Consider the following 19,550-nt stretch of genomic DNA (forward strand, 5'->3'; position numbering starts at 1 on the left):
TAAAATGTGATGAGGGGTAAGCTGTCCTTAAGTAAAATAGTTCCCAAATCCGGCCATGCTCAAGAGTTTAAAAAAAAAAAAAAAAGACCACCAGCGATCCAGTGGGTAAGATTCCAAGCTCCCAATGCGGGGGGCTGGGCTTCGATCCCTGGTCAGGGAATTAGATTCCACATGCCCCAACTAAGAGTTCGCAGGCTGCAACTAAAGATCCTGTGTGCTGTAACTAAGACCCACTGCAGCCAAGTAAATAAATACTAAAACAAAAACGAAACAAAACCCGGGCAGGTTCTTGAGTCCTTCTCCTTTTTTCCTGAATCAGGATCTTTGGGAGCGGAGTCTGCAGTCTGGTTCTGGGAACCTCCCCTAGTGTTTCTGGCATACCATCTGGCATAGCATCTAGGAGGTGCTGAGTTTAGGAGGCATCTCTAATTGCGTGAAATAAGGACCTGGACCGGGGATGATACAGTAGGCACAGAGAAGAATGGAAAGGTATTAGGCATTTTGAAAATGTATAGGGTTGAGCGAGATTGTTTAGAGTAGCTAAAGAATTTAGCAGTTTCTAGAATGGTTGTGGGGGGGGGGTGGGAAGAGGTGGGAATGTGAGTTGTGTAAGGAAGGGGTTGGATGCCTTTAAGGCATAAAGAGTTGAGGTGGGAATGTGGCCCTGTAGCCAACATCCTGCAACTCTGGACTAGATACTGAGTGAGCGGGTAGAGGAGCTAGAGAAAAGTCTGGGCAAACCTTTGACATACTCCTTCTAGAGGGAAGGATGTTTAGAAAAACCAGCGGAGGGGCTGGACAACGGAACTGGAGGCCAGCACCTGGCTTTGGGGCCAAAGTGACAGAGGCACCAGTTGGAGGACAGCTGGCACCTGAGACATAGAGCCACACATTGTAAGAATTTTTCAGGGGACAGCAGTTTCCTTTAAGTTCCCCAAGGTCTAGCACAGAAAATAAGTAAGACTAAACTCATTTTACTACTCTTAGTAATAGGCTTGCTGGAAGAAAATGTAAACTGTTAATAATAGTGTGTGTTTTTTGCTTATTTCTGGACCTTGTTATTTTTCTGTATTTTTGAAATTCAAGGATAATTAAAAACGCAGTGGTTTATATAATTATATATAATTTATAAAAGTACATATAACCAACTAAGTATATATATGAATGCACTTACGTAAACTATTTATATGTAATGTATATTTTATAAATTAAATTATATGTGTATACACTCACATATATATGTAAATATTTTAGACCATGCTACTTAGAAAAGTCGATGCTATCAGAAAGGAAAGAGCAAGCATAGTGGTTTTTATTGCATTTCTAGAAGCTAGTTATGAGAAGGGATTGCAGGCTTTCAGGGATTGGGTGTTACTTTTCCTAAGGGTCTTCTGTCTGACAGATACGCTTTGTTTCTAAAATAAAATGCTTGCATGCGATCACCGCAGCTCTTCAGGTTAGGGAGGGAAATGTAAGGAGAAACGACACTATGCAGTGGACCTCAACAGTGCTTGATTCTTAGAGCAGCACCTAAGAGGTCATGGGCACCCCGTTTCAATTCATCTTACATCACTTCCGACTCTTTGCGGCCCCATGCGCTGTAGCCCGCCAGGCTCCTCTGTTCATGGGATTCTCCAGGCCAGAACACTGGAGTGGGTCGCCATGCCTTCCTCCCAGGGACCTTCCCGACCCAGGGAGGGAACCGGGCCTCCTGCAGTGCAGGCAAGGTCTTCACTGTGTGAGGCACCGGGGAGGCCCAGTCCTCTTGTGAGCGGGATCGAGCTGAGTAACAGAGTATGAGTGCATGGTGTGCAGGCGATAGGAAGCAAGCACAGCCGCAGGAGAGAGAGAATTTATTTTGTTTATATCACTTTGCTTTTAATTCCTTTTTGCAAAGGGTTCTTGTGCCCAGTTTCAGCGTGTCTGTGTGTGTGTTTCATGGGGGAGGGACTTTTTCACACAAGCTATCCTCAGATGCCACCTGGGTGTCCAAACATTCAGCCCAGTTCTCACACTGCCCAGAAGGAGAATCAGACCTCACAGGTAAAGGGCTCAGTCCTGTGAGACCATCCACTTCCGACACCAAGACTGGTCATAGACTGGAGGTTTCTGGGACCAGTTCCCTAGGTTTTATTCATTTGCTGGGATGGTTCACAGAGCTCACTTTTTTGGGTGGAGGGGGCTGCCCTGTGTGGCCGGTGGGATCTTCGTTTCCTAGCCAGGGATTGAACCTGTGCCCTGGCAGTGAAAGCACCAAGTTCTAACCACTAGACTGCCAGGGAGTTTCCCAACAGGAGAATTTGCGTGGATTGGATGTGGGGTACACAGTAGGAAAGAGGTCCCAGGTTATTAGGGTTTTAGTTTGGGAGACTGGGGTGTGGTGAAACCCATTGAACAAAACTGAGAACACAGGATGGAGAAGTGGATTTTTTTCCTGTCCTACCTGTTCTTTGCTCTTTTTTGGTTGGAAGAGTAGAGTCAGGAGATCATAAACTCAGTTTAATGTGGGGTCTGAGGTCGACAACTTTGGAGTCTGTTTGGCTGAATTTGAATCTTATCTCTAAAAGAGTCCTGTGTGGCTCTGTGCAACCTCACTTCTCTGGGCCTTAGTCTCTTCACTTGTGAAACCGGGTAATAGTGCTACTTAACTTATGTAATTATTTATGAGAATTAAGTGAATTAAAGGAAAATGCTTATGTGTCCATTAAATACAATATCTGTCATGTGCAGTAATAAGTGTGAAACGAAAATAACTGGGACATCAAGCTCAGTCATAGGACTCTCAGAAACGTGGGCCTGAAACTTTGAAGGAGAGAGGTGGGCTGGGGGCAAGTTGCACTTTGGAAGTCTGCTTAATTCCACACGTAACTAAAATAGTACTTAATGTTGCCTTGCAACCAGCTAACTTAAATGAACCTTCTGGAACTTAGATCTGCTTATGATGGGATATTTCTTAGTATATATACAGTGATAGCTCTCCTGTAGTGGAAGTTAGGTTCCTGAAAAGTTCTGTGGTCTGAATATTCAAGTTTGAGGAACTTGTAATATAAGAGAAAACACGTAGGTATGTTGATAGACTTGAAGGTTGTATAAATCTTGTGAACATAATTGTTTGCACACTCAATAAAAGAGATAAAAACTTCCCTGGTGGCTCAGACGGTTAAGTGTCTGCCTACAATGTGGGAGACCCAGGTTCGATCCTGGGTCGAGAAGATCCCCTGGAGAGGAAAATGGCAACCCATTCCAGTGTTCTGGCCTGGAGAATCCCATGGATGGAGGAGCCTAGTGGGCTACAGTCTCTGGGGTAGCAAAGAGTCGGACACGACTGAGTGACTTCACTTTCACTTTCAAAAGAGACAAAAGATGGCAAGCAAAAGTACAGTATCGGTGAAAGTGTCAGTCCCTCAGGTGTCTGACTCTTTGCGGCCCCATAGACTGTAACCTCTGTCTGTGTAATTCTCCAGGCGAGAAAATTGGAGTGGGTAGCATTCCCTTCACCAGGGGATCTTCCCAACCCAGAGATCAAAGTCGCATCTCCCACATTGCAGTCAGATTCTTTACCATCTGAAGCACCAGGAAGGCCACAGTATCAGTGGTAGTTTATATGTTTTGAATTAGTGGCAGGGTACAAGTAGTTTTTTTTTTGGTCATAGCCTACTCCTATGAGGCTTCCCTCATAGCTCAGTCAGTAAAGAATCTGCCTGCAGTGCAGGAGACCTGTGTTTGATTCCTGGGTTGGGAAGATCCCCTGGAGAAGGGAATGGCAACCCGTTCCAGTATTCTTGCCTGGAAAATCCCATGGACAGAGGAGCCTGGTGGGCTACAGTCCATGGGATTGCGAGTCGGACATAACTTAGCGACTACACCACCACCACTAGAAACTTCTCAGTCTCTGCTCTCCAGTCTTAAAAAAGATACTTGTCAATGCATTCTGTGTTGTTACAGATAATATGCCTATGAGTTATTTCCCTCCTGTTTTCCTGTGCTTATTGCTGTAGCCAAATATTCAGTGCCTAATTTTGTCTCAGTTTAGCCCAGATGTCGTCCTAGAGAGGGCCAGGTAACTTGGTGCTTGAGGTAGCCATAATTGGGGCATTATTTATTTAATCCACTCGGGTCTTATTTCTTGAACCTTCTCTCCAATGCTTACTCAGAGTTGTGTTCTTTATTTTCAGTTTCATGAGAAATCACATCCTTCTTTCTCCTTAAACCCTATGTATCAAGTGCTCCCACTTCTAACATGCCAATGGAGTCATATGATCCAAGACCCAGGTATATTGTCCTTCATGTTCTTTTATCTTGCCTGAGGCTTTAGTCCAAAAATGACTTACCTACTCTTGGTTTTTACACTCTTCTCAACTTGTCTTCAGTTTTTGCTTTTTTAAAGGAATATATGGCAGTCTGTTACATGTTATAATCAGAATTTCTCTGCTAGTCTGACTTTTCAGGAAAGTTACTTTTTCATTCTCCTAAACTGAAATAGTTTTTACAAATTCATCTACCACTAATGAATTTTATTCGTGTTTGGCATGGTTGAGTCAGAACAGTAAATGGTTGAGACTTAAAATCAGACTCAGTCACTTAGATACTTGCAGGTTTGTAATTTTCTTATAACCATTTCAGTGATCCCTAGTGAGAGAGAGGATCTTGCAGTGGCAGAAAGAAGTGAACTTTGGTGTGGGACCAGAGTTCTCACACTGACCTAAGGCCAGGCTGCTTGATCTGTCTGACCCCTGGTGTCCCCGCTGGTGAAATAAGAGAGCCTGCTTGTCAGGTGTGTGTCACCGTCTGTGAAGCGTCTCAGCTGAGTGGTTGGGGTATAGTGAAGGTCCTCTTCTCTGCAGTTTTACTCATAATTTTGATTTGAAATCTTGTGCTTTTTGCATTTCAGTTTTTTTTTTTTCTTTTTTTAAGACTGGGTATTTCCTCGGAATTCTAGAGGAAGTCATAAATATTCTTGGTTTTTAGAATTTCTCTTGAAATCCCCAGTTAGTGAAAAGGTTTTTTTTTCCTCCCCCCCCCCCGTATCCCATTGGATCATCTTTTTGGGAATTAGGGTGATAGATTGTTTTTCTTGTGTGTTAGGTATGACTCCTTTGGCTATTTTAATTCTTGAAAGTCTACTTCTGAAATTATTATCTGAAATAAAGACATTTTCTTCTATGACTTCCTTACTCTATTAGTGTAAATGAGCAGAAATTTATAAGGACAGCGGGTCACAGTGTATAATTTGAATATAACCGCATTGTAATTTGTTCCATGGAATAAAATTTTAGGTCTTTGAACAGGAACGGCTACCCACTCCAGTATTCTGGCCTGGAGAATTCCATGGACTGTATAGTCCATGGGGTCGCAAAGAGTCAGACATGACTGAGCCACTCAGCACACACACACATAACTTTGTTTTCATTTTTGTAGCTTATTTTTTTGTCTGTGTGTGCTTATTCTTAATAGACATCTTCTGTATTATCTGAATTGTCCTTTTAAGCCTCTTGCATTTTATTTTTTCCTGCGGGTTAAATTTTTAAAATTGCTAATATGAGAATATATAACACATAAAATTAAAAGATAATAAGCAACAGCTGTGTACTTCAACCCAGCTTAAGAAATAAGATAGTTCCTACTGGTACTTTTGAATGAAGCTTGTATCAGCTTGTATGTACTGATTTTTTTTGGCCCGCTGTTTGTAATACTTCCCTACTACTATAGTTATTTTGAAACTAGATATAATTTTTAGTTTTCCATCAGTATAAAACTTTGTGTCTTTAGAAAATACATCAATGACTGCCATTTAGTTCATTAAATGAAAGAAAGTGAAAGTCACTCAGTCGTGTCCGACTCTTTGTGACCCCATAGACTATACAGTCCATGGAATTCTCCAGGCCAGAATACTGGAGTAGGTAGCCTTTCCCTTTTCCAGGGGATCTTCCCAACCCAGGTCTCCTGCATTGCAGGCAGATTCTTTTACCAGCTGAGCCACAAGGAAAGCCCTTAGTTCATTAACTCTTGAGTTAATCTGGGTTTGCCATATCACGCTGATGCATTCATTTCAATCACAGTTTTGCCACTCTAGTTTTTTTTTTTTTTTTTTTTTTAGATTTGTAGTGATTTTATAAATCTCAGCACAATAGTACTTTCAGTTAGGTGTCTTCATATCCTTCCACCCTCCCTTTCCTCCTCTCCCCTCTTGTCTCCCTGACTTTTGAGAAAGAAAGAACAGACACCAAGAGACCAAGTCTATACTTCCCTGAGCATACCATGCACCAGAACTCAAGCTTGTTGAAATTCTGTTAGTCCTCCCTGCACATGTGCTGTAAGTTAATTTTATGCAGTGATTTTCAGACAACTAGAAAAATGGTTTGTAAGTTTAGCTTCAAAAACCACTTAAGCTCAGTTCCTAGATTGTTCATAGACTATTATATTGCCTTTGGCAAAATGTGAGCTAAAACATACTGTAAAAGATTTTGAGGATTATGGGAGGTTTTTGTGGTAAGGATAGTACATGTTTTTCATTAGCATCTAATTTTGCTCCATAATTTGTGAATGGTTCCATTTGTGGGGGAAAAGATAAAAAATTCGTTGTAGGTTTTTTTTTTTTTTTTTTTTTTTTCAGAAAAAAATTAAAATATGACTGGATTTTTAAGCTTCTTTAGAAAGAAAATTGTATCTGTAGTTTGCAAAGTCCATTTGGTGTTTGCTGTAACGTAGTTACTGTCAGTAAAAACTCACATCTGATACAGACCATTGTTTTTTTGAAAAGTGACAAGACTGAACGATACATTGGAATAATCACTAGAATCTTTATTTAGTAATTCAATGTCAAGACTTGAGAAGTTTATCATTACTCAGTATATGATGGTTTAGTTGCAGCATACTTCAGCAGCCAATTTCCTAACTTGTAGAGATGGTTTGTCTTTTGCTAAAGGCTGTTTTTCAAATGAGTAGTGATTAAATGGTTGATTTTTTTTCCCCCCTAAAAGATGTCAGTTTTAGGGTAAGACTATTTTGATAAACAGAGGCAGATGCATTATCCGTTATGCCATTGGCCCACTCATATTTTCCTGTTGAAGCTGTTGAAGTTGGCAGGGTGTAGATAGCATTGTGACATTTTGCAGGTGAAGAATATAATGTTGAGAGCCTGAAGGATTTGAAAATGTGTAGTTCATAGCTAGAGATTTTAGATTTCACATTTTCTTTTACCGTAGTTTATGCTGAAATTATAAAGACTTGTATTATTACTTTTTTTAAGACTGGCCATTTATGAGGGAAAAAATAAGAAAACTATGTTTTTGAAGTAAAAATCTTTAATTTTGATTCATATATTATTTTTGCAAGTAAAACTTTTGATGTGCTGCTTGAATGTTCATCTGTTTGTCCGTATCCCCCTTTCCTCCCAAGTTGGGTACCAGTTGGTCTCATGCTTAGGTTTTTACTTGACACCATAGCAGCATCTAAACTGGAAAAGTGGTTGTTCAGGAATGGAATCTGGAATCGAGGAATGGTTTCAGAGACAGGTGGTTCCTAATTTACAAGTAATTCATACACATAAACTGCTGTCTCTGAGCCGCTCTTCTGTGTTTTGAGCTTTTGAAGAAACCCAGGGGCTCAAAAGTAGGATGAGAAATAAGTGAAAAGCAGAAATATTTGGGGGCAGTAAATACAAACTCAGGTCCATATTATGACCCACTTGACTAAAATTTTTCCTCACACTGTCTCAGTATTTTTTAATATTATTTTGCAGTACTGTTAGAATCCTACCCATTAGGGGTTTATTTGGTCTATTTAGCTAGTTGCTGAAAACTGCAAATGTTAAAGTGAATTATTTCAGCCCAGTTGATTTCTTCTTGTCACATACCTGAAGTGAACTCCATTGAGGCAACAGGAACTTTGGGGTGGTAATTTAGGAACATACTGGTACTCAGGGGAAAAGGTTATTAATATTAGCAGGATGATTGGAGTGTTGCAATGTAAATTTAGGGAATTGCAAGCATCAAGAGTGGAGAGAGTGCTAACAAAGGAAAACAACCTACTTTAGAATTTTTCCAAATAAAGAGAGGATCTAGAATTGGTTAAGTTTCTGTGTTGCTTCTGCAGAGTCCCCAGTGCCCATGGCTGGTGTAATATCTTTTTGTCTCAATAGATGGATGTCTTTTGGCTAGCCTGGGAACTTGGCCAACATAAGCAACGTTGTTTCATTTGGAATAATACTGAATTCCACAGTATCAGTTTGAAAACTAGATTTTTAGACCAAACTCATTTGTTGGTTTTCAGCCTGTGCTTGTCTTTGTCTTGCCTGTTATTGTGTGCTCTTAGTTGACAGCACTGAGCCAGTGCTTTTGCTTTCCCATTAGTCGTGGGATTTGCCGGCCAATCATGAAATAGCAGCGGAAGTAATAAATAGGAATTTAAAGTCAAAGAATTACAGTAAGTAGGGAAGCCACTCAGAGAGCAAAAGAGAGTCTGTGGGCTTAGGGGAGCAGTTGTGAGCAGTGTCTCAATTTACCTGTAACATTGGAAGATTGACATCTGATTGTTCCTATAAAGCAACTTCCTTTACCTGTGATAGTAAGCCACTGTGAAAAGTGAATTCACATTCAAAGTGATTTGTGATTTGATGTAGATTATAAAATGTAGATATTTTTCTTCTAATAAATTACATAGACTAGTGGAGCATTGACAGTTTATTTCATACCTAGAAATGTGTGAATTTTTTTGCTGGTAGTAGTCAGATTTTAAAACTTATTCTCCCTGGCAGTTACTTTATATTTTATGTATAATTAGTTTTCATTAATGAAAATTATTTTCAAGTAAGCTTAAATAAATGTTAGCAAATAAATTTGCAGTCATTTTATCTCTATGTTTTGGGGGTTGTATTTACATTAGATGTTCCTCAATTAGGGGTAATTGTCTTGCATCCTTATCTCTTATCATAATCTGTTTTTCTTCACACAGTGTTGTAGTTTTGCTGCTGGACTCTTCCCTCCCTCCCCCCACCCCATCAGGATGATATGAGACTTGAAAGAAGACGATGCATACAGGTGACTCAAGTTTTGAAATACAGTAAAACTATGGGCTGTCTGAGAGAATGTGGGAACTGGTGATATATTTTGAATGGGGGGGAGCTTTCTGATAAACAGCATTAGTGGGGAGAATTATTTAGATCACTAAATGCAAAGATATAGTTGGGGTTTTATTAGACTTGACTTTGGGCATGAGTTTGCTAATCAGTAACTGAGAGTGGTATTAATACAAATACAGCATAGTAATTGCTAGTTCTTGACCTTTTCAAAAGGGGATGATTGACTAAGGTACTTTGGCGAGATTTGAAGTGTTTCTGTTAAAGATAAATAAAATATTCACCTTTATGGGTGGAATGCATGTTTCCCTCAGATCCCTTTAGAGCTGAGCTGTAAAGGCTTATGGAGTAGATGTTAGTGGTGTGTCTTAAATAAGACTCCAGCTGTTAAATTAAGGATGTTACACCCATATGTATGAGTCCTTAAAACAATATGGTCTGGGGTTTTATGTTTCCTTTCCTGCCTATCTCCATCCCTTCCTTCATTCCTCTCTTTCTCCTTTCTTTCTTCCTTGTCTCTTTTTTTATCCTCTTGTCGTTTGTATTTATATAGGAGAAGCAGTGTAGAAGGCAGTTTTGAAAGAATAGTTTTTGATTGCTTTATAATTAATTGAGGTGATCTTATACACGGAAAAATGAAGGCTGTTGTATCTGTGGCTGTGTTCAAACTCTTGAAAATGTAGTGTAGCTAATGGATAAGGTGTTATTAATGTTTAAATTTGAATGTTTTTAAATCAGGCTGACTAGGAGGCATTTTGTTGAACCAGATGGCTTATATTTGTAGACCTGGACACAGACATTCTTGCTTGATTTATAAACTGAATATGTGGTCTTTAACTGGAAAAGAAGTAACTACATAAATCTTGGATAGATACTTAATTACATTATTGGTGAAGGTGTAAAAGTTTTTGTGATTGGTTTTTGGTTTTGGTGATCTTTGATTTTCAAACAGAAAAAATTTACCTTTTTTTGACTTCAGAGTGGAGTTAAAAAAACTAATGTCTCAGGTGTACCATTTTGTATGAAGAAATGTGCTTGAATATATATTAATTATAGATCAAATCATATTTTACATTCATGAGGAACTCAGAGTCTGATAGTAATTCTTTTTTGAGTAGAAGGCGATTGAGTGATTATTGCTGTAATCTGTGTCTCAGGGGTGCATGTATGTATTTGCTTGTGTATACTAGAGGTACACCATGGACACATGCTGGCTGAGTGACTGGTAGAATCAGCATGATGCGGAGGCCGAACATCAGTGTCATGGAGGAGTGAATAAGAATGAACTTACAGAGAACATTGTAGAATTTTATGAAAATTGTGTTGTCAGATTTTGTAAGTGTGACTTTCTGGTGCAGGAACAGTTTCTGAGCCTTGTCAGCTCCCGGGTTGCGCCTTGGGCACTGTACTGCACATTGGCTATACCAAGTAGATGCTTGTTTTCACCAGAGGTCAGTAGAGGAACAAAGTGTTCTGGGGGTGTCTCAAAGGACTTATCCATGAATATTAATGATTCTGGAGGTTTTCCCTGAAGGAACTTTGAGGTGGCAGAGTTGCTCTTTTATTTCTAGGTTATTGTCTCAAGATAGGAAAAGTTTCCAAATAACTCTGTTTCTTGAGAGGCTTATGGATGAACTGAAATATCTAAAGAGTAGATCCAGTTTATAAAAATTATCTAGTTCATTTTATGAATGCTGGGACACACAGAAAATTTACAAATATCAGATTTGTGGTGTAATCTAGTCTCTTACTCAGCCCTATATTCCTTAAAAATTACCAACATTTACTGGCTGATAAAGGGAAAGACTGAAGAAAGAAGGTTTGACTCTGATGTGTATATTAGCTGTTGGTGTATTTCCCCTTCAACAGTTTGAAAGTTAATAATTGTTTTTGAATGTAAAATTAACAGCTTTTATAATCATCATTAATTAATGCAGTTTGCTCTGGTTTTACGATGCACACATTTATTATTCAACGGACAGGATTTTAACACATAAAAGCTCATAAGGACCTCCAACTAATTAAAAAAAAAAAAAGCTCATAAGGAGTTTTTCATTAGGAGTTATTCCTAGAATGTTTTTGCATACTTGGAAGTGAGTGTTGTTTCCCCAGGCCTTCATGATCTTGACTTTATATTGGTGAGATATGATGATGCCTTACTCTCTCATACTGCTTCATTTTAGGTGCTTGTTCAGGGACGCTAGAAAGGACGTTGAAGTGTGTTTTGACTGACTGCACTTTTCAAAAGCCAAAGCTTAATAATTGATTTTTACTGAACAGCAAGCGAAAGTTAAACTTTAATATATCTTTAGTATGTGTGTTTATAGGTGTTTCTATACTTGTTTAATTGGAGGGCACTTTTCATATTTTAAAATACAGTTAGGATATATATTAGGTAAGATTGGATTATTTTTTGATCTTTAGAAGAAAAATCATTTATGACCAAACATTCATTTCGCTAACATTTGCTTTGTACCAGGTGGGATAGTAGTGCTCGACTTGTAAGGATTCCTGTGCTTGGGAATCAAGGAACACATTTCAGCTGGAAGAGGGAGAAAATATATAAACAAATTATGCAGGGGATATTTATGATAAATTTTAGATCCTTGTCTGTTGAATTCAAGGTACCTAGAGTAAAAATAGAAAGCTCTGTCTGGTTAAGGCGTTCGCAGTAATGTCTTCACCTGATACCTACATGTTGTCAAAATCTACTTTTGTGTCCCACTCTTCTTTTCTGAGCTCCAGAATCACATAACTGCCTCCTAGATGTCTCTCCTGAACACACTTGCTCCTCTCTTATTTATTCCTGTTAGCAATGAGTGGCACCGTTCTACCAAGCATGTGATCATCTTGAGATCCTAGGAGCTACTCCTTACTCCTTTGAATTAAGCAGTAACCAAATTCAGTTTATTTAGAATGTAGAAAGTACTTAGGAGATTAAATTTGGAAAATATACTGCCTCAGAGATCACTGTGCACACTAACATATAAGTGCTTGCATTTTTCAAAGTTATTTGATAAAAGAACCTTCCCTTTTATTTCTCATTTATACCTATTAACATTCAGTGGAACATTAATTGGAAAAGCTGTTGGTTACAGCAGATGATACTATTTTTTGCTTCGCTGGGCTTCTTTAACAACTGAAATTTTTTTTTTAATAACAGTGATAAGCTAGTTATTTGAAAGCTTGAAATAGTTCTAGAACATATAGAACTATAACTCTTTGAGGATGAACACTATACATTTATTAAATTCTGCTGATTTGGTCATATTATCTACCATATTTCTATAAATTTAAGTGCTTAAAACTATTTGATGTGGCAGTTTTAACAGATTAAAATGTGAGTTTTGTGGGGCAAAGTTTGCATACTTAAGTGATCACAGGAGTGTGACATAGTATAATATTATACAGCAGTTAGAAATCAGATCTGTAAACTTAAATAAAATCAACTTTTGTAGTGCCATTTGTATACACAGGATGCATGAAGGGGAATAAAAGGGTTTGTGCATTTTGATATTTGAGAGTGTATTGCCCATTTCACTCCTTTTGGTCTTATTCTTCACGTGGTCCTGTGTAAATAGTCTTTTTCTATATGTGTTTTCCCTTTAGTTCTCATTCGTTTCTTAATCCTGAGTGGTCTGATTTTGTGCTTAATAGTTCAACAAGTTGATGATTTTTGGTGAATGGTTAAATCCAGTGGATTTATTTTTGCCCTCAGGTTTCAAGTTTTCTCCCTGTTAACTTGGTAATGTAGTTATCAGTGAAAAAATTTGGAAATTTATGACCATGGATGAGTGGAAGGAACATACGCAGAGTTCTACTGCCCGTTGCGCTAGGGCACTTTTCTTACAGTATTTTGTTTTTGATGCCAGTTTTTATTAAGATCATCTGAATAGGTTGGTGTGCTTGGGCAGAATATGTTTTCATATTGTTTATATTTTCTCTTTTATTGCCCAGCATTATATTGTGAACATTTCCCTATATCATCAGAAACTTACTAACTGTATGGTCTGCTGTTCTTTTGAACTTAGAGCACATTCAGAGCATTCAGAACTATAACTTTCTGAGGGCACACTATTTTAGAAATTTATCTTAAAGTATGTGATTTGAAGTTATTTCTTTATATGCTCATTTCATATTTAAGTTAGATGTCTCGGGGACATTTTTTTAAGTTTTCCTTTTCACTTTTTTTTAAAGTACTAACATTTATGCATGAGTGTTTGTTCGTATGTTGAATTATTGCCTTGTAGTTTATCCCTAGAAGTGTAAATATTTTAGCTTATAAGGCTTAAAAATTTTTAAGACGCTTCATACAACTCTTTAGAAAGGTGTTTAGGGTAAACGTACCAGTTTATACTTACTAGCATTAGACAAATGTTTGTTTTTTTAATATATCTTTGTGAGCAGTGAGTATTATAGTTAAAAATAAGTTTCCAATTCAGCTGGCAAAGAGAAGAATCTTCTGTTTTAGAAAATATAAAGTGATAGTGTGTTCTCAGTGGAGGAAAAAGTTTTGTTGCTTCAGAAATGCATAAAGCGACAAACCTAACATAGTTCAGTAAATATTCTCCTCCCAGGATTCTTTGTAGCAAGTGGTTTTGTTTAATACTTTTATGGCATTTGCATATGTTAGCTTGCCGTTTTTTGGTCCCAGCTAATCTGATTCTCAGAGTCAGAGGACCGTGGTTTATTCTCATTTTTGTGTCCTGTGTCTAACGGTTCTTGTGACATAGAAAGCGTTCAACGAATACTTGTTAAAGGAACAAAAATTGTTACTCTATTAATGCCTAAAAATATCTACTCTGAATGTCTGCTTTAATAAGTTTCTTCAGGTGGTTTTAAGAGTTTCACATTATTTTCCATTTCCTTTTATGTTTGTTTCTTTTTTTCTTTCTTTTTTTTTTTTTTTTTTACTGTTTCTGGTTTCTAGATGAAAGCAATTAATAATGATTGCATCAGATGTGTGTCTCATTATAGAATATAGGATATTTATAAGAAGATGGTGGAAAACCTGAGGTTAACCATGTTGTGATGTTGTGTTTCTTAGGTCTTAGCACCTTCATTCAAGACCTCGGTGAAAGCAAATGAATTCACACTCATTATTTTAAAATTTAGGGATACTTGCTAAATGTACCTTCAGAAGAATGTTTGAGATCTGGGAAGATAACAGTAGGACATAGTGTTTTGAATCTTGACAGTTTTCCCTAAATACAGAGTAACTAGCATGGCAAAACCAAAGATTGATAGACACTTTCTCTAAAACAGTATCACCACAAACTCTTAATAGAAGTAGATGAGGACCAGTCTCCAACAACTACAAGACCTGCATGGTGTCAACATTTGTACTAAAAGATTCAGAAGAAAGCAGCAAGAATTGGATGGACTTGAGAACAGGAGAACCCCAAGCTAGCTAACAAAAAGTCTCTGCAAAGTGTGGCAAGAAAGGTTGAGAACAGCAGCTAAAATGAAGAGATGTTTGTGAGTTCTCAGGATAGCAGAGGCCCGCAGTGAATTCTGTGGGGTTAGAGCCTTCTGGTGCCTATGAATCTTCAAAACTGACCAGTTGGAGTTCCTTCCCTGGTCAGAGTCCCACACTGAGGAGATGCTGCTGATAATGGAATCCAAATGAAACAGGATGGAGACCATGGGGGAGAAGGGGAAAAGGGCAAGTAAGATAGGAGGAAGGTGAAAGTACAGGAGACCTCAGTCATGAGACTGTATTTTGTTATGCTTGGTTTCCTCTTGAGGGAAACAGAGGAGGGCTTACTGAACCTGGAAAATCTACTCCAGCTTCCTAAAAGTTTTTTTATTTTGCATGAAAGAGAGCAACTGACTCAGTCAAATTCCCTCAGAGCTTACTTTCATAAGAAAAAAGGAATGAGACAAAAATATTTTTGCAGACAATGAAAGCATGCTGGAAAGAAATGTTTATAAAACAAATGAAAACTATAAGCCTGATGTTTCTCAATGAATTCAGACTCAAACAAATTTAGAAGATGATAAAAATATAGACTGTTAGTCGTGCAGTTGTGTCCAGCTCTTTGCTACCCCGTGGACTGTAGCCCACCAGGCTCCTCTGTCCATGGGATTCTCCAGGCATGAATACTGGAGTGGGTTGCCATTTCCTTCTCCAGGGGATCTTCCTGACCCAGGGATCAAACCCAAGCCTCTTGGATCTCCTGCATTGTCAGGTGGGTTCTTTACCACTAGCGCCACCTGGGAAGGTGTGGAAGAGCAACAGAAATCTGAATAAGGAAATCTTAGAAATGGTAAAGAGAAATAAAGAATCATTTGAAAAATGAAGCTAAACTAAAAGGTATGCTAAAGTGAAACAAACAACAGAAAATGTCTTCAGAGAAACAGAAGATAAATAGGAGACAAAAATTTAACAAAAAAGAATTGAAGAAAAAGAAATGTTCTAGAAAAGGTGACATTTACCAAAGAGAGGCAAAGAAATATCGACATAGAAGCAATACCAGAGCCTCTGAAGAGGAACCAGAGCAGTGAAACTTAATCAATTCTAATAATTATAATTCAGGTAAATTTCCTGAAATTAAGAAAAAGAAAAAGGGTTACCACTACATTTGAAAAGTTATATATTTGGAGAAATTGATCCAGAAATGACTACCCTGTAGATACATTCTTTAAACATTATTGGACTTTGAAGAAAATTCTTGGGAGTATGCAGGCAAAGATCCAAATCTTTAAGGGGAAGAATGTTGGATTATCTGGTTTTGATAACAGTGCTTTATTCTGGAAGCAGTGGAATAACAACATCTAATAAACACAAGGAGAACAAATAAGAACCAGCAGTTTTATATCCAGCTAAATTGACTCAAGTATGAAAACAACAAACAAAATGTTATGAATGTGAATGTGAATTTGGAGGCTGTTCTTTCTTTGAGCACTTCTTAAGGAATCTACCAGGGAATATACTTTGGCAAACAAGGAGACTGCGGGGGCACTGACATAAAAGGAACTTTAAATAGGTACTTGTGGAACTTAAATGATGCTTATGCATGAGTATAATATGTAATGGATAGATTCTCTGCAGTGAAGATACAGTAGAAACAACAACATAAAAAAAGAATAAAGTTCTGATTGCATCAGTTACTAATGGGAAATAAAAGATTCCTTCAAATTGGATGCTTGGAGAAAGAGGGGGAGGGGGGAAAGTTGGTAATTAAATTTCAGTGGTGTTACAAGTAAGGGAAACAGTAGGTCATGCTTCTTCACCCCTAGACATATGATGAGAAGAAAGGAAAACAGAAGGGATTTGAGTAACTACAAGAACAAAATACACAACTCCACATTTCACTTTCTTCACAGGAATAGGGGAATAGGAAGCATAGTAATAGCAATAAAACCTCACAACGGAGTGCTGAGAGCTTACATAGCTTGTGCCTAATAGATGTGGTCTATTTCTATTATTTTTATTTTCTCCCCTCTCAGTTTTTATTACCATACTATTTATGCTTATTTTGAGCTTGTGTTTTCTTAAATTTACCCTTTTTTTTAAGAATTTGACCTGTCTTCTCAAATCACCTGTGTAATGTTTCAGATTTTATCAGACTTAACAGTTAATTAAAATTCATCTCATTTACATAATTTAAAATTGTGTTGAAGGACTGTTTTATTTATTAGGCATTGGAATTATGCTGATTTTTTCCTACTTACTGGTATTACTCAGGTTTTATTTGCAGGAGCAGGGTAGATAGGGAAAGAAATGTGATGAAGTAAAGAGTTTTTTTTCTGGCAACCAAGTTACTTGAAAAACTGATAACATTTTCTTTTTTCATATACTTGAAGTGATTGTCTAATATCCATTTTTACATGACTTTAGTAGAAAAAGATTTTGTTACAGTTACGCAGATTTATTGTTAAAGAGATCTGAAATACTTCATTTCTCCCTCTTCCCCATTCAGTAAAACATGAAATGTAATTTCTGTTTTCTCTTTGAGGGCAAGGACTTTTTCCTGTCCTCTGTGTGTTTGTAAATATTCTTAGACAAATTTCATATCATAAAATTCATGCACCTTATAAGTTTGAGTTTTCAGTGAATTTTTATAATTGTGCAGCTATCACCACCACAATCCAGTTTACAATATTTTTAGTTAAAAGTACTTTGAGTTCCGATAGAACTTCTGTAAAGAAGAAAATGAAAATCAGCAATAATCCACATAATTAGAATATCACTATTGTTTTAGTTTATGTATTTTTGCCTTTTTATGTGGTGCTCCTTCAAAAGGATTGAGGAGGCAAAAGGGGGTCACCTTTTACTTTCTCTGGTCTTTTAAAATTTAGACATTTCCCCATCAATACTCTCTAATAGCATCATTTTTCATGAATAATTAGTATTCTGCAAATCAGTTACTATTCCCCATTGTTGCTAATTAGTTCATAATAATGTTTAAGTGAATGTTGTGGTAGACCTTGTGTTCATGTGTGATTTATTGCCCTAGGTCTAGTCTTAAGAGGTTGCATTTATTGGGTTAAAGGGCATGTACATTTTTAAGACTTCTGATACATGTTTTCAAATGTATTTTTTAAAGAACAGGTTAGGCTTTTACCAGCTGTACAGCACAATTTTACCACACTGTAGAATCCTGAATATTTAAAAATATTTGACAATTTGATAGACAAAACATAACTTAACACTTTAATTTGCCTTTATTTGAATATTAGTGCAGTTGAGTATGTGTTTATTTATTTATTTATTTTTTGAGTATGTGTTTATATGATTTGTGATTTTCCTTTTAGTATTTTTTGCTGATATTTTGTGAGTATTTTATTATTTTAAATTTCGTTTTCTTGAGAGTTCTTCACTGACTGTTGTTAAATGTCCGGAACCATTCTGAATGATGTGCATTTATTAACTCTCTTTTCTTGATGGTGACTCTTGGATTGGTGTGTTGTTAACCCAGCCAGAAGCTAGTAGCTGCCCCAGGTCACATAGCTAGTCAGCGATGGGGCTGCCTAGCCAGTATTGTCCTGCTTGTGTTGCTTCTTGTGAACTTTCTGGTTTACAATTGTCTTTTAATTTTGTTCATAGTATCGTTTTATACAGGAGTTTTAAGTTTTTGTATGGAGGGTCTAGGGCTTATTTATTAGTGTAATGCCTGAAAATAGAATCAATTCTCAAATATTTGTTGAACAAATGAGAATAAATCCATTAACAATCTGTTGATAGTGGTGACCTTTTACTTGGTGTATTGTATATCCTCTCTTACAGGGATTCCCAAGGGCTTCATAAATTATTTACTCTTTGGTGTTGATAAGATACAGTAAGCTTATCTGTATTAGCTTTTCTGGAAAGTCTGTGGAAGTAATTACTGCTTTAAAAAGAAATGTGTTCTTAAACAAGCACATTTGAGTGGTGAAGAAAGTATATAATTGACAGATTTGAATTGTAGATTAAGTGAAATAAAATATTTGTTTTGAGTGTAGGAATACTTTGATGGAGTTTGGTTTTCATAGTTTTAGAAAATGGATCAACTTGGCCGTTATTTTAAAAGTTTGTTAGAATCAATTTTGGTTTACTTTAAGCAGTAAGATTCTTTTAAAAGGAAAACCCAAACTAAAAAAGACTGATGTAAGAAGTTACTGCTTAAGGTTTTGATAGTGTAGCTTGAGTACTCCACAGGAATCTTTTAAGACGCTCTTCTCTTTCTGTGGGCTTTCTCCCTTTTCCTTTGACATCAGGCTGCTGTTGACTGGTCCTCTTTATCTTGGTTGAATCCTTTGTGTCCTTTAAATGCTAGTCTTATTAAAAAGTGTAGACATCCATATTGTTAAGTGGGCCTGTGTTAGAGATTCAGGAGCTGCACAAATAAATTTACTTCCATTTTTTCACATTATCCACAAAATATACATGGGAGCAAGTACTCAGAAAGTAGATACTTGAAAATGTAAACTATTTGTTAGTAGAAACCTAGATCTGCTTCATATAAAGTTATAAAAGTTAAAAAATTTGTTGAATGCTTGCTTTTTCTAGAACCTCCTGGTTACAACCAACCTTTTTTTCACCCTTACTAGTAGTAGTATTTTTTAAGCCATGCTTAAAATGATATGTTAAAATCAGATTTGTACTTTTTTTCTATATTAAGCATTAATTACTGAGTTTACAGGTGTATAGTTAATAAAACTTTATTCTTGAAGTAAAAATGAAATAGCAGTTTTCCTTTTCCTCATTCTCACTCCTTGGTGGCAAAACACCTTTTAATATTCAGTTTTTAAATTCTCCCTTTGGTTACTTAACATCACTTTAAATAGAGTAGTGTGTTTATAGATCTATTTTATTATTTAAGAAACTAAAGACTGTCCTGTCAGAAAGAGGAAATCAAAGGGCTCTGTGTGCTTTTCTTTCTGCCAATTTCTATTCTTGTTTAAATTTTTTCTGTTATTATTACAACTTTATAAAATTGACTTAAATCTCTCTTTCTTGACCTGTCCGTTTTAGACAGTTTCTCTTGTT

General features: G+C 36.9%; 1 protein-coding gene across 5 annotated transcripts in view; it reads left to right on the top strand.

Moving 5' to 3' along the window:
• The window catches only part of DYRK1A (dual specificity tyrosine phosphorylation regulated kinase 1A), a 143,275-nt gene that overhangs the window by 41,135 nt on the left and 82,590 nt on the right, over positions 1-19,550 (top strand). For 3 of the 5 annotated variants that reach the window (XM_065943565.1, XM_065943563.1, XM_065943566.1), the window contains exon 2: positions 8,953-9,038. The exons of the other annotated variants lie outside the window; for them this stretch is intronic. In XM_065943565.1, the coding sequence (XP_065799637.1) occupies positions 9,029-9,038 (10 nt within the window). In that variant the 5' untranslated portion in view covers positions 8,953-9,028. The remainder of the gene's footprint in view (positions 1-8,952; positions 9,039-19,550) is intronic. 5 annotated transcript variants of the gene reach the window in all.

Source organism: Muntiacus reevesi, chromosome 8 (assembly GCF_963930625.1).
Source record: "Muntiacus reevesi chromosome 8, mMunRee1.1, whole genome shotgun sequence".
NCBI lineage: Eukaryota > Metazoa > Chordata > Mammalia > Artiodactyla > Cervidae > Muntiacus > Muntiacus reevesi.